This window comes from Takifugu flavidus, unplaced genomic scaffold (assembly GCF_003711565.1).
Source record: "Takifugu flavidus isolate HTHZ2018 unplaced genomic scaffold, ASM371156v2 ctg580, whole genome shotgun sequence".
Taxonomy (NCBI): Eukaryota; Metazoa; Chordata; class Actinopteri; order Tetraodontiformes; family Tetraodontidae; genus Takifugu; species Takifugu flavidus.
The window spans coordinates 3,909-19,642 of record NW_026622193.1 but is presented as its reverse complement, the minus strand read 5'-3'; the positions used below and the strand labels follow the sequence as shown (position 1 = coordinate 19,642).

Sequence of the window (15,734 nt, the reverse complement as noted above, 5' to 3'; positions counted from 1 at the left end):
TACAAACATACATTACGAGAGAAAAACATCAGTCCACATTAGCACATGGCTTATGACTCAGTGAAGATGTTTACTTGGACAAAACAGAGCTAGAACAGCAGTGTGTTTAAAGATGAGGATTGTTTACTTCACATTGAAAAACAGAAGACAAAGACTCCAGCGGAACACAGCAGGTGTAAATTAGGAGTTGGTCATTAAGGCTTCCAGTGCTGAGGGAGAAGATCCTGCTCTGAGCTAGGAGCTAAAAGAGTCATAGCCACTAAAGTCAGACCATGAAAAAAATCCCCAACTCTGCAATAGAAAAAAGGTCATAAGAACCTTTGGTAATAGAAACTGCAAAAATCCCTCCAGAGCAAAGGGGGCGATGGTGATCAAATCAAGTCTTGATTTGATTTTTTCAATTAAATTCATCTTTGTTTATCAGTGTCTGTTAAAATCAAAATTATTGCTCGGTGCGTTACAGAATCCCAGAGACTGACCCTTAATAAGAAGCAGAGAAAGGGAAAAACTCCCCTTTAAGAGGGAGAAACCTTGAGCAGAACCAGGCTCATACAGAGGGACTCTCTTGCTGCTGATGGCTGGCTGGGCAGAGAGGGAGGACAGGTAGAGGAGAGAACAGGTAGAGATCATGCAAATACATTATTGACACTGAGCTGGGGCTGCACAGTGTATTAATATTAATATGTGCCATAATCACATCACAGACCAGTCCTTGGAGTGCCACAAGTCGGGAAAAACTAGCTCCGCTTGCTTCGGCATTGTCCACAGCCATAAAATGAGCGTGCATGCCACCAAAACTACACTTGGAAGCCGACACGGTCATCTGCAGGAGCAGCAGCAGCGGCTGCTTTGTGATTGGTGACATCAGCAGCAATAAATGTCAAGAGGTCAAGTAAGGCTCTGATTATAATGCTTTCCCTCATGTTGGCAGGGTGAGGTGGTGATTGTTGAAAGCATTTTGAAATGTTTTCTTCCCCTTGGTAAATGCACTGTTACATTGTTATAATTAGAGGCATAGTGTGCAGTTTTGTTTTGTATTTGTTGTTGCACTTGGAATTTAAGTTGTTTGTTAGTAAAATGACTGAAAATGTAAAAAAGAAAAAGATATGGCTCACCTAAACTGGGTACAATTTGAAATACATTGTCTAAATAAAAGACCATGCACTTCTATGATGTTATATGCACTTTGCTTTTATTTATTTACCTTGCTTTTTATTCATGTTGGAGATATATTTGATGCTGTCTGTCACTTCTTCAAGAGCAATCCTAAGTATCTGTGATATGACTGAACTAGACTGATTCTTATGATTTATGTTCAGACTGAACTATAGTTATTACAGTAGTAGTCTATGTGTGGATTTCTGTCCATATGTAGCTGCTGCTGCTGTTGTTCCTTGGTGAGCGCGCTACATTTATCTGAAAGAACAACGACCTCATTACACTTCTGTTACAAAATACCCAGTAATCTCAGTCTGTTTCTGCTATTTCTTTATGTATTCCCAAGAATACTCATCTTCTCTGGCCCCTTATTTTGCTTCAGGCCCCCAAGTCCAAATTAATTGAATGGCCCTAAAGCCAGGATAGTGCACTCAGTAGTGTGTACACCATTTTGAACTAGTGTCTCAATGCTTAGTGAGCATCGCTGTACCCTATGTAGTGCACTCAGTGTATCCCACAATGCACTGCGAAAGGTCATGTACTGATGCACCCGAACCCGTTAACATATCCCTATCATGTGACCACTTGTTAATGGCTGGTGAACCGGGTCACGGAGAGCTGTCATCCAAATGTTAAGTATTGTCCGCTATGTGTGTAATATGTTACTTTCTGGAAGCATAGTGCTTATTTCACTTTAGCGACGCTATGACATCATTTAGCGTGCACCAGCGTAGTGTATGAAAACAAATTTAAAATTTCAACTCCCTTATGAAGTGAGTAGTGAATAGGGAACAAGTGTGTGGTTTCGAACACAGCAATGATCCATAAACTCTGTAAGCTACGCAGACACAGAAGTCTAATGAGATCGTTATTCTTTCAGATAAATGTAGCGCGCTCAACAAGGAACATTAGCAGCAGCTATGGCCTGTTACCCAGCAACATGTGTGCTGCTAACTCTTGTAGCTTTGCTGTTGCTCCCCTAAAACATCTGGAGTTGTTGTGTCAATACTCTGAGCAGTGGAGACACATTTGTTAGATTCAACATCACTAACATCGCCACCTACTGGCCTGCCATGCTCACTACATTTTTAGACCTCAGAGGTTTACATTTAAATTGGTACAAATCAACATTTTAGCGGTACGTTTCCGTTGCTTAAACACTGATTAAGTGTCACCATGAACACCCTTCCATATTTGGGTTGATAAAGTCTTACGTACCTGTCCTGTGTAACTTTATATGGGGTCTCCAAACACTTTCCACCAGTCTGCGCTGATAATCGAGCTCTTCTTCATATCCGTCGAGCTTTTGTTGAAACACTCGGAATATTTCTTCAGCAGCAACAGTCAGTCGCTCCATGACGAACGTCCTCAAACACTCGACAGAAGACATTCTTGCTGCTTCCACACCACAATACGGTCAAACATACAAAAACCTTCTGCTCAGAGCCGCTGTTACCGATTCCCGCCGAATGTTACACATTAAAGTTCCGTAAAAACAACCGCGGAAGCATTTGGTTCCGGTGTTGTGAGTGTTACCCGAGGGTCGGGGCCGGCAACACAAAATATGGAAAGAGCCATATTGGACCAAAAAACAAAACAAACATACAAACAAATCTTCACCAGTGGTGTATAGGTAGGCAACAAAGCCATACACTCTCCGAGGTGTCAGAGAAGACATGAACCTCCCTGGATGCAGTAGATTTGTTGGCACATGGGGGGCGTAGGTCCGAAGGAATTTGAGACAACTGAGCTCAGGGAGCTCACTCACCCACCTTGTCTACTGATACTTCAAGGACCCAAACTAGTCAGTTTGTTAGCGCAAATTTTTTGCTTTCATTTTTTTCTCTAAAACTTGAGAAAGGATGTAGAAATGAGTAGATCTTTTTGGGGGAGCTGGACCAAATACGAAGAATGAAACATCACTTTCAAATGGAATGAGTGGAGGACTTTTTTTCATGGTGCCAATTTCAAAGTGAGTTTGCCTCATCAAAGAAATGAAATGCGAAGTGGCATTTTCGGACTGTTCATGGAAAATACAACACCGAATACATGCCGAAAAGCGAGCTGACAAAGGGAAAGTTAAAGGAAGCAGTTGTTGGGACAGCAGTCCGTTTCTACGGTGGCAAAGAGGTACAAAACACTTTTACAAAGCTGGAGACAAATTTACATTCTAGAAAACCTTTTTAAAAATCAGAAAACACAATTACATTGCCATAACACATTAACAAGTCTTGAGACAAATTTACATTTCAGAAACACTTTTACAAATGCTGAGACAAAATTACAATTGACAAAACACTTTTACAAGTGGCTGAAATAAATTTACAGGTAACTTTTTCAACCGGAAAGGGACTGTACCAACTGTCGAATAGAACTGGAAGTCATAAAAAGTTCATTGTGACCCAAGATGAATGGTGGACAAGTAGTCTTTTGCCCATTTTGTGGCGAATATATGAGCCAATTAGTGCGGTTTTGTGTTTCGTGTGGTCGGTCCCTGGAGTTTTTAAATGCCTCATCCCAGACAGAAGAATCAGCCGCACAGCAGTTCATAAAGTATTTTAATGATGAACATTTGTATGCTGTAATCGTGGACATGATGTCAAGTTTACAAGGTATACGGATTATATCGTAGAAAGGATTACTCCTCTACAAACGCCATAATTGGGGCCATCAGACTGGAACTTTGAGGATCTGGACAGCTGTTTGGCTACCGTACGATGTCGCAAGTACTCAAACAAAAGTACAATCTGAGAGTTAAGAGGGATCGTGTGATGAATTTGCTCTAGGAGCTCAATCCTCGAGGGTGCGAGAGGAGAGCACGCAGAAGGTTTGTCAGAAGAACCTACCACTCCATGGGACAGAATTATAAATGGCGGGTACTGGCAGTCTGCAGCTGAACTGTATTTGAAACTAAAAGAAATTACTCAGCAATAAGTGGAAGAGACATTTATTATAAAAGGTGTAACATGAACAGTGGATATATGAATAAAAATAAAGCAAAGTAATGAGCATGTATTACAATTTTTTACAGATAAAATCATTCTATAGCCAGATGTCTTCCTCTTGGGCCGCAGTTAAAAGAGTAACACTCCTTGGACTTGGAATGTCTATAATCCAGGAATTGCTTATATGCTGAGCAAAGTTTCTCTGCTGAAATTAGCAAAGCCAAGTTTATAGAAATATAGCGTCTGTTACAATCAAAATTGTTTCTACTTGCTTTACAGAATCTCAGGGCCTGACCCCAAACAAGCAACAGTGGCAAGGAAAAGCTCCCCTTTAACAGGAAGAAACCTTGAGCAGGACCAGGCTCGATAAATAAATAAATATTAGGGAACAGCAATATAATTTATCCTACAAGGGGTTGTGCAAAATATAAATGGTTCTCTGTGACAGTGCATAATACATCTTTGTGGCACCATATTTCATGTAATCGGCTGAGGTCGTTTATCATTTTATAAAAGTCAAACTCCCACCTCAGCCTACACCGGACGTTACAGCGCCACATAGAGGTGGCCTCACAATCTCCAGTTTTAGAGATTTCGTTTTTTCTTGAGATGTATATAGCCATCTTGGCTTCTCCGCAAGTAAAATGTAGGAGCTGCCACTTGTTCCGAGCAGCTTTGTTATACCCTGCACCAAAAATAAGAGCTTTGATTGAAAAAGTTTCATTAAAACCATTAAAAACACCTTTCATAACATTAAAAGGCACAGTGGGTCTCTCACACTCACAGGACCAAACACCATGACCTCAGTTTTTCCTGAGTTAAGGAGAAGGAAATTTGAAGACATCCAAGACTTTATGTCTTAAAGTCAGGTCTAAAGCTCAATAACTGCTCTGTCTCCTCTGGTTTCATGGATAGATATAGATGAGTGTCATCAGCATAACAATGAAAATTTATTCCATGGTGCCGAAAAATGTTCCCTAAGGGAAGCATGTACAAGGTGAAGAGGACTGGTCCAAGTACAGAACCTTGAGGATTGATACAAAGACTCTGTGTTGCAGGTTTGTTGCATAGTGACAACATTTATTATCAGGACAAAAGGGTGAACTGGTAATACAGAACATCTAGCAGGATTGTAAAAGCTGTTGTTTGGACTCTTCTCACTTAGATGAAGAAGCTTTAGCAATATCTGAACTCTCTTGTTGGCAAATCTGTATGTTTTTGCTCCTGTGGGTGCTCATGTGCTGCACTAACTCACAATTCTGGCTGAAGGTTTCCCCACATGTTTCACAGACATATGGTCTCTCATCTGTGTGAACTCTCATGTGGACATTTAATGCAGATTTTTGTTTGAAGGTTTTCCCGCATGTTTTACACAAATATGGTCTCTCGCCTGTGTGAACTCTCAAGTGGGTCTTTAATTCTTCGTTTCGTTTAAAGGCTTTCCCACAGGTTTTACACACACACGGTCTCTCATCTTTGTGAATTCTCATGTGGACATATAATTGAGAATTTTGTTTGAAGGCTTTCCCACATGTTTTACACAAATATGGTCTCTCACCTGTGTGAACTCTGAAGTGGGTCTTTAATTCTTTGTTTCTTTTAAAGGCTTTCCCACAGATTTTACAAACATATGGTCTCTCACCTGTGTGATCTCTTACGTGGAACTTTAATTCTTCACTTCGTTGAAAGCTTTTCCCACAGGTTTTACACACATCTGGTCTCTCACCTGTGTGAACTCTCATGTGATAACTTAATGCAGAACTTTGTTTGAAGGCTTTCCCACATGTTTTACACAAATATGGTCTTTCACCTGTGTGACATCTTATGTGGACTTTTAATGTGGAATTCGTGTTGAAGGCTTTCCCACATGTTTCACAGATAAACAATTTGGCTCCTGTGTGACTTTTATTGTCAGCCGATGAGAAGCGCTGCACTCGGGAACCTTTCCCACGTGCCAAGCCAACGTGTGGGGTGTCATTAGGATTGATTGTGGAGTGTCCTGCCATGGACTTTCCCTGTTGTTCACCTGTGGTACATGCAGACGTTTTAGCACCTGTGTCTGTATCACAGTCCACTGCTGACTCTGCTGGGCTGTTTACAATCCCAGTCTGACATTTAGGATGGTTCTGCTTCATGGTTTGTTTTGGCTCTTCAGCTGTGGTCCACCTGGAGTCTTCGCTGGTCCTGTTTTCCTCATCTTTGCTCTCAGATATATGAGGACTGTAGGAGAGCAGCTGCAGGTCACAGGCTGGATCTGGTAACACAGGGCTTTGAACTGTTGTGTTCACCTCAGGCTTTTCCTGGCTCTGATCAGGATTCAAGCCCAGTTCACTGTCGTCATCTTGCTCATGCATGGTCACCATTGAGGTGTCCATTTCCTGCTTCACAGTCAGTGGCTCTTCATCCTGGTAACAGCAGGATTCCTCCTGGTCCTCTTTGATTTGTGGAGGCTTTGAGTCCTCCTGGTCCAGACTGTCGCTCCTATCCTGATGCTGGTAATTATCCTCTTCCTCCTTCCACAAAGGTTGCTGCTGTGAAAGCTCTGGAAACACAGGAGAAATCATCAAGAATGGAAAGAAGCATGTGAGTATAAGCAATAGGTTTAGGGGCAACTGAACAAAGGGCAGTTTTTACCACCAAATAAGCCAGAACAACGGGCAGCTCACAATATTAATGTTCAAACCTGCAGCCTGTGAATTTCTGCATCTCTTCACCAAACATCTGAAGCATCAGTCACCTCTGAATGAGTAAATCTGAGGCTGCCATCTTTTTACAAACACATTATGAGAGAAAAACATCAGTCCACATCAGCACATGGCTAATGTGACATCAGTGAAGATGTTTACTTGGACAAAACAGAGCTGGAACAGCAGTGTTTAAAGAAAAGGCTTGTTTACTTCACATTGAAAAACAGAAAACAAAGACTCCAGCGGAACACAGCAGGTGTAAATTAGGAGTTGGTAATAAAGGCTTCCAGTGCTGAGGGGGCGATGGTGATCAAATCAAGTCTTGATTTGATTTTTTTTTCAATTCATCTTTGCTTATCAGTGTGTTAAAATCAAAATTATCGGTGTGTTACACAATCCCAGAGCCTGACCCCTAATAAGAAGCAGAGAAAAGTAACAACTCCCCTTTAACAGGAAGAAACCTTGAGCAGAACCAGGCTCATATGGGGGGACTCTCCTGCTGATGGCAGGCTGGGCAGAGAGGGAGAAGGGGATGGACAGGTAGAGGAGAGAACAGGTAGAGATCATGCAAATACATTAATGGCACTGAGCTGGGGCTGCACAGTGTATTAATATTAATATGTGCCACAATCACATCACAGACCAGTCCTTGGAGTGCCACAAGTCAGGAAAAACTAGCTCCACTTGCTTCAGCCTTGTCCACAGCCATATAATGAGTGTGCATGCCACCAAAACTACACTTGGAAGCTGACACGGTCATCTGCAGGAGCAGCAGCAGCGGCTGCTTTGTGATTAGTGAGATGAGCAGCAATAACCTCAGGGAGTGTGTATTCGAATCCCAGGTGTCTCCCATCACTTTTTTTCTTCATGTTTTTCAAAGAAAGCTCTCACTCTTCTCTGCTGATCTTTGTCCTGGGAAGATGCTTCACTTGCCCATATTAAGGAAATCTGGCCTGCAAATTACTAAGGTGGTTTCAGGCTTTTTTGATTAATTGAAAAACAACTTTGCCACCAGTTTTGATGATTTCAGCATCTCCAGAAAAGTGATGAGATTTGTTAAGGACCCTTTCTGTGTGAATGTTGAGGTGGACATTGCATTGGAAGGAAAGGATCTAGTACCATCCCTGGATGAGGGTTCTTCTCAACTGGAACTCATTGACATTCAGTCATCAGATGAATTGTGACAGGCATTGCAGCAGACAGGTTTTGAAAAGTTCAGGACCCATGTCGTCAGCCAAGAGAAATGTCCACACTCACGGGGTCTTACACTTTTTCTTCTGAAAATGTTTGGCTCAACATACACTTGTGAGTCCTCATCCTCACACTTCAATGCCATTAAAACACACAATCGCATATCCCTCACTGACCAGCATCAGCAACACCGTCTTCATTGCTCTTGTCAAGTCCAAAAAAATGCCATTTCTCTCATTGGAGGGCAAATGCCATTAGCATGAGGCCTCACTACCTGCCGAGGGAGTTCACACATTCCCTCGCTGTGGTTGTGTACATCCACCCTCTGCTAACGCTAATGCAGCCTGTGATGTCCTGCTCTCAGCAGTGAGCAGGCTGCAGACACAACACCCTGACGCCCTCCTCCTCATCTCTGGAGACTTCAATCATACCTCTCCATCATCTTCTCTGCCCAAATTCACCCAGTACGTCACATGCCACACCAGGGACAATAAAACATTGGACCTCTTCTATGCCAACACCAAGGAGGCATACCACTCTCTCCCACTCCCTCCCCTGGGCCGTGCCGACCACAACCTTGTACACCTCCAGCCTGTGTACAAACCTCTTGTGCAGAGGCAGCCTGCTGTCACCCGCACAGTGAAGAAATGGTCCGAAGAAGCTGAGGAGGCCCTGAAAGACTGTTTCAACACAACCCTGTGGGATGTATTCAGCGACGCCCATGGGGGGGACATTGACAATCTCACCCACTGCATCGCGGACTACATTAACTTTTGTGTGGAGAACACCGTACCCACCAGGACTGTACGGAGCTTCTCCAACAGCAAGCCCTGGATCACCCCAGACATAAAGGCCCTCCTGAAGGAGAAGAAGAGGGCTTTTGTGTCTGGAGACAAGAAAGAGCTGAAGACTGTGCAGAGGGAACTGAGGAGGAAGATCAGACAGGAGAAAGACAACTAAAGGAGGAAGATGGAAAACCAGCTGCAACAGAACAACATCTGTGGCGTATGGAAGGGACTGAAGACCATCTCGGGCTTCAAGGAGCAGAAGTCCCAACCTGTGGGTGACCGGGGGTGGGCAAATGACCTGAACTTGTTTTTCAATAGATTTGATCAGGTACCCACCCCTCCCCCAGCCCAGTCTCCTCTGCTGCTACCCCCACCACTGTCTGTGCTCCCAATAGACTGTTCCTCCTGTCCCCCCCTCCCCCTCGCACATACCTGACACTTCACACTCTGGCCCATGCCCATCCCCCCCACCAACACCTCCCTGCTCCAGCCTGTCCCTCACGCCACACCAGGTGAGGAAGGCCCTGAAGAAGAACAGGGCCAGGAAAGCGACGGGTCCGGATGGCATCAGCTCCAGGCTTCTGAAGTCCTGCGCAGACCAGCTGTGTGGGATCTTCAGTCACATGTTCAACCTGAGCCTGAGGCTGGGGAGAGTGCCACAGCTGTGGAAGACGTCCTGCATATCCCAGTGCTGAAGACACCGCACCCCAAGGAACTCAACAGCTACAGGCCGGTAGCTCTGACCTCTCATCTGATGAAGACGCTGGAGAGACTCATCCTCGCCCACCTGCGCCCACTGGTGAGCTCCTTCATGGACCCGTTGCAGTTCGCCTACCAGCTGAGCATCGGGGTGGATGATGCTGTCATCTACCTCCTCCACACCTCCCTCACTCACCTGGAGAAGGCTGGAAGCACTGTGAGGATCATGTTTTTTGATTTCTCCAGTGCATTCAACACCATCCAGCCCAGGCTGCTGGGGGACAAGCTGCAGGTAGCTGGGGTGGATCACCACCTCACAACATGGATTCTGGACTACCTCACACAAAGACCACAGTTTGTGAGGGTGAAGGGCTCCGAGTCAGACTGGCTTCTCTGCAGTACTGGCACCTTCTACACTGCAGACTTTTCATAGAGTTCATCATCATGCCACCTCCAGAAATTTCTGATGATTGTTCGTCTAATCACTGATGGGGAACGATACGGAGTACAGAGAACTTCAGGATTTTGTGGACTGGAGCCTGCAGAACAACCTCCAGATCAACGCTAGTAAAACCAAGGAGCTGGTAGTGGATCTCTGCAGGCGTAACAACCCCCCGCCTGCACCGGTGAACACATGTCGACGTGGTGAGGACCTATAAGTACCTGGGTTTACCTAAACAATAACCTGGACTGGACACACAACACAGACGCCCTTGTCAAGAAGGGCAATAGCAGACTGTTTTTGCTCAGGAGGCTGAGGTCTTTTGGAGTGCAGGGACCACTCCTGAGGACTTTCTATGAGTCTGGGGTGGGATCAGCCATCTTCTATGGGATAGTCTGCTGGTCCAGTAGCATTACGCACAGGGACAGGAAGAGGATGGACAGACTGGTAAGGAGGGCCAGCTCTGTCCTGGGATGTCCCCTGGACTCGGTGGAGGTGGTGGGAAACGGGCTGATGGCTAAGCTGTCATCCATGTTGAACAACACGTCCCACCCCCTACAGGACACCCTGGCAGCACTGGGCAGCTCATTCAGTGAGCGGCTGCTCCACCCTCGCTGTGTGAAGGAGAGGTATCACAAATCTTTCCTGCCGGCTGCTGTCAGACTGCACAATAAACATAACACCCGCTAACACAATCTGAATATTATATATTCTGATATGTACATTGTATTCACCCTCTGTACTATGTACAGGTATACAGGGGCTGAGTATCCATTTATCTGGATTACTGTAAATATACATCCTCTTTGTATATTCCGAATTCTATTCTATTCTATTTTTATCTTAATTGTCTCTGCGTGCTCTTGCTGTTGTTGTGCTGTAAATTTCCCCGTGTGGGACAATAAAGGACCTGAATCTGAATGAAAACAAATTTAAAATTCCAACTACCCGATGAAGTGAGTAGAGAATAGGGAACGAGTGTGTGGTTTCGAACACAGCGATGATCCATAAACTCTGTCAGCTACGCAGACACAGAAGTGTAATGAGGTCATTATTCTTTGAGATAAATGCAGCGCGCTCATCAAGGAACATTAGCAGCAGCTATGGCCTGTTACCCAGCAACATGTGTGCTGCTAACTCTGGTAGCTTTGCTATTGCTCCCCCAAACATGTGGAGTGGTTGTGTCAATACTCTGAGCAGTGGAGACACATTTGTTAGATTCACCATCGCTAACATCGCCACCTACTGGCCTGCCATTCTCACTACATTTTTAGACCTCAGAGGTTTACATTTAAATTGGTACAAATCAACATTTTAGCGGTACATTTCCGTTGCTTAAACACTGATTAAGTGTCACCATGAACACCCTTCCATATTTTGCTTTGTTAAAGTCTTACATACCTGTCCTGTGTAACTTTATTTGGGGTCTCCAAACACTTTCCACCAGTCTGCGCTGATAATCGAGCTCTTCTTCACATCCGTCGAGCTTTTGTTGAAACACTCGGAATATTTCTTCAGCAGCAACAGTCAGTCGTTCCATGACGAACGTCCTCAAACACTCAACAGAAGACATTCTTGCTGCTTCCACACCACAATACAGTCAAACATACAAAAGCCTTCTGCTCAAAGCCGCTGGTACTGATTTCCGCTGAACGTTACACATTAAAGTTCCGCAAAAACAAACGCGGAAGCATTGGTTCCGGTGTGGTGAGTGTTACCCGAGGGTCGGGGCCGGCAACCCAAAATATTGAAAGAGTCATATTAGACCAAAAAAAAAAATCTGTCTGCAGCCGCAAAAATTAAAAGCCTTAACAAGCCATATAATGAAGGCAACATGTGCTGAAAGTGTCTATATTAGCTGGTGCTTCTCCATTTTTTTCTGAACCCCCCCCCAGAAACACAGTGAATGAGACATTACATATTAAAAATATGTTGTTTGTGGTCGCAAATGTTGAGGAAACTTCCTTTACGTTACGTTACTCGCGTTGTTTGTTTTCTCAGTGTAGATGAATACAGAAGGGGGGGAGAAACAGAAGTCCCGTTTAATGAGACTAAACCAAACGCGTAATAGGGAACACGATCCCTTGATCACTAAGAAGCACACAACACATAATCTGTCACCAATTAACTCGAATAAAAAGGGGAAACAAGAATAATCGACATTTGCATATCTCTGTTGCAACACGTGCAGTGATAAAATAAAAAAAACCTAAGAGAGCGCACAACTCATTGCCAAGTCATTTTGTCAGACTTTGACTTACTGGGGTCCTAATGTTCTGTAAGAACGGCTCCATTATAATGCAAAGGAATCTATCAAAAATATATTCCTTCCATTGATGTGACATTTTAAGCTGTAAGTGCTTAATTAAAACGAAAACTGCCTCACGCAGACTCCTTCTTACCTTACGTTGCTCAACTTTTCCATCTTGGGGGATTTTGTACTCAAATGTTTCATTGAGGAGGCCACTAAGATACTTCCAACCAAATCAATCAATCAATCAATCTTTATTTATATAGCGTCTTTTACATTCAAAATAGTTTCAAGGCACTTTCCAGAATCCCAGGGCCTAACCCCAGAAAAGCAAAAGTGGCAAGGAAAAACTCCCCCTTAACAGGAAGAAACCTTGAGCAGGACCAGGCTCATGTAGGGGGACCCTCCTGCTGATGGCCGGCTGAGTAGAGAGAAGGAGAGAGAGGAGAGGAGAGGAGAGGAGGAGGAGAGGAGAGGAGAGGAGAGGAGAGAGAGGAGGAGAGGAGAGAGAGGAGAGGAGAGGAGAGCAGGAGGGCACAGAGCACAGGTCGTCATGCAGCTCCGAAGGCAGTGATACCTGTAAATGAATACAGAAGGGGGGGAGAAGCAGAAAAACTACACAAGAATCAGAATAACTAGTCTGCTCGATGAGGAGGAGGAAAGGAGAGGAGAGGAAACCATGTGGGGTGACAGAGGCCTGTCAGGTGATCATGTTTCCGGACCCCGGCAGCCTTGGCCTATAACAGCCAAGTACGGGTAGTGGCCAGAGAAAATCACTGGTTTGAGAGGGGTTTCAAGGAAGCCATCGATGTCAAATTGGAAAAACCATCCTTAAACAGAGGTGGTGGGCTGAGACACTTCCTATTGCCCACATACAGTGCAGTCCTCCACTCCTGCCAACAACAAACCAAATGTTCACACCATTTCAGGAGATTTGCTGCCACACCATCATGTGAGTCAGCAGAAAATAACCTTCGATTCCATGAAGCCGTTTCACCTCTCTTCCAGGAGGCTTCATCAGTGTAGCTGAGTTCCAGATACTACTGCTCTTCAGGAGCCATTACCACATTTGGAGCTTCAGTCACCTGGTTGTTGGTTGCGCCACCCCTCATTATGCAGGTCGTTGAAACTTCCCCTGATACGATGGGGTTTGTTAGCAGCCTGAATGCCCTCGTCTCCTCCTGGGGATGCTTTTCAAATCTGTATGTAAGCAGGTGAGAGGTGATGTCTCAAACCCCCAACTCTGTTTAATGATGGCCTTTCCAGTTTGACATAGATGGCTTCTTTCACTCCTCTCTCGAACCATTTATCTTCACTGCCAAAACCTGTACATCAGTGTCCTCAAATGAGTGTCCTTTGTCCTTCAGATGCAGGTGGACTGCGAAGTCCTGGCCTGAGGACTTGGCTCTTCTATGTTGTACCTGTTGCCATGTTGTGTTAAAGTCTGTTGAAATGCCTTTTCTCTTTTTAGTATGATGAAATGAATGTGTGTTTTCGATAAAGTCAGAAAACACTTAATTATGTGATATATAGGAATGGTTCCTTGTGAAAGATTCCGCTTTGTGTGTACGTGTGTTTATTGTCTCTCTCTTTTAAGAGACCCCAGCCCAATGGATGCATCAGGTAAACTTCCCCTCCTTCCTCCTGATGGGAAAGCCAGCATAACCTTTTGTGCCGGAGGCGTCGGGACAGTGTTTCGTACATCTAAAAATCAAATGTCTCTTCTCTGTGGGGTCAAGGGGACACGCATTCCTCAAAACATAGTAGAAAGCTACATGTTGGTCTGAATGGGGTGAGTTATTTATGTTTCAGAATTTTTTTAAAGAATTAAATTTCAGTCTATTTGTTCTCAGAGGCCCCACCCCCTGCTGAGATCATGCATACTATTGACCTTTAGTATATCTTCTGAAGACCCTGTTTCATTTATGTGAAACACTTTTTATTTGATTAAATAGCAGTTTGTTCTGAGAGAAACTCTTTTTACAGATGAGATGGCAACACCACGTGAGTGTATGTGCTGTCACAGATGTCCCTGAGGAATCCCAGGATCTGAAGGACAGGAAATTGCATGTGGACATGAAAGAACAATACATTCTCTTGACCTATTGAACAACATGAAGAAATGGCCTTTGGAAAAATTAAAAGAGTGGAAACAAGCCCTAACAGGAAAAGAACTGAACAAAACAATTCCCCATCAACATTCCTGCACCCACCTCCCTAGAAAAGCATCTGGAACAAGAAAGGAAGGGAGGAAAGTAGGGAGTAGAGGAGAATGAACAGATGGAAGGAAATGAGGACGAGAAGAAGGAAGAATTGTATCATTTTGATCCGGGAGGACAATATAAGGATTTAACTAAATGATCTTTAATATAGTGTGGAAATTAAAAATGTAGTTAATGTCACTGTTTCTATAATATTAAATAAAGTAGTTCTTGGTTTAACCTGTTAGTAAAGGTTTTGAAATAGTGTCTGAAATGTTAGTGAGCATCGCTGTACCCTACGTAGTGCACTCAATGTATCCCACAATGCACAGCGAAAGTGGTCTATAAGCGAGCACCCTAACTTGGAAATATATCCCATCAGCCTTTACGGCATCACGTGACGGTATCACGCTGATTGGATACATTTTTTTATCGTCATTTCTACTGTGCGTTTTGATATATGACATTTTTGGGAATTAGATTTTTTTTCAGTAGGGGTCCAATATGATCATCTAAAAATATTACAACATAAATGTGTAAAAAAAAAATCAATTAATCTTCACTGATCCCCCCGCCCCTCACTTAAAATTGTTCTTCGGAATCAGAATCTCAGTAAAAGAATATTTACAAAGATGAAAAGTACTTCTAGCCCCCCTCCCTGGGCTACCACCTTATCGTGGTGGAAGGGTTTGCATGTCCCAATGATCCCAAGAGCTCCGTTGTCTGGGGCTATATGCCCCTGGTAGGGCCACCCATGGCAAACAGGTCCTAGGTGAGGGATCAGACGAAGCGTAGCCCACACCTCCTGATGATGAATAACAACATTGGTACCAAGTTTCCCTTGCCCGGATGCGGGTCACCGGGGCCCCCTCCTGGAGCCAGGCCTGGGGGTGGGGCACGTTGGCGAGCGCCTGGTGGCCGGACCTCTGCCCATGGAGTCCGGCCGGCACAGCCCGAAGAGGCAACATGGGACCCCCTTCCCGTGGGCTCACCACCTGCAGGAGGGGCCAAGGGGGTCGGGTGCATTGTTTTTTGGGTAGCAGCCGGAGGCAGGGACCTTGGCGGTCTGATCCCCGGCTGCATAAACTGGCTCTAGGGACATGGAATGTCACCTCTCTGGTGGGAAAGGAGCCTGAGTTGGTGCGCGAGGTTGAGAAGTTCCGACTAGATATAGTTGGCCTCACCTCGACGCACGGCAAGGGCTCTGGAACCAGTCTTCTTGAGAGGGGTTGGACTCTCTACCACTCTGGAGTTGCCGATGGTGAGAGGCGACGAGCAGGGGTGGCAATTCTGGTTGCTCCCCATCTCAGTGCCTGTGTATTGGAGTTTACCCCGGTGGATGAGAGGGTAGCCTCCCTTCGCCTTCGGGTGG

General features: G+C 44.7%; 1 protein-coding gene across 1 annotated transcript; it reads right to left on the bottom strand.

Annotated features, from left to right (window-relative positions):
• Positions 1–5,155: 5,155 nt before the first annotated feature.
• Positions 5,156–11,575, bottom strand: LOC130520902 (zinc finger protein 583-like). The gene is made up of 2 exons (XM_057024599.1): positions 11,312–11,575; positions 5,156–6,645 (listed from the first exon to the last, which is right to left on the bottom strand). Exons 1-2 carry the CDS (start codon positions 11,481–11,483, stop codon positions 5,261–5,263), a joined length of 1,557 nt encoding a protein of 518 aa, XP_056880579.1. The 5' UTR covers positions 11,484–11,575; the 3' UTR covers positions 5,156–5,260.
• Positions 11,576–15,734: the final 4,159 nt, after the last annotated feature.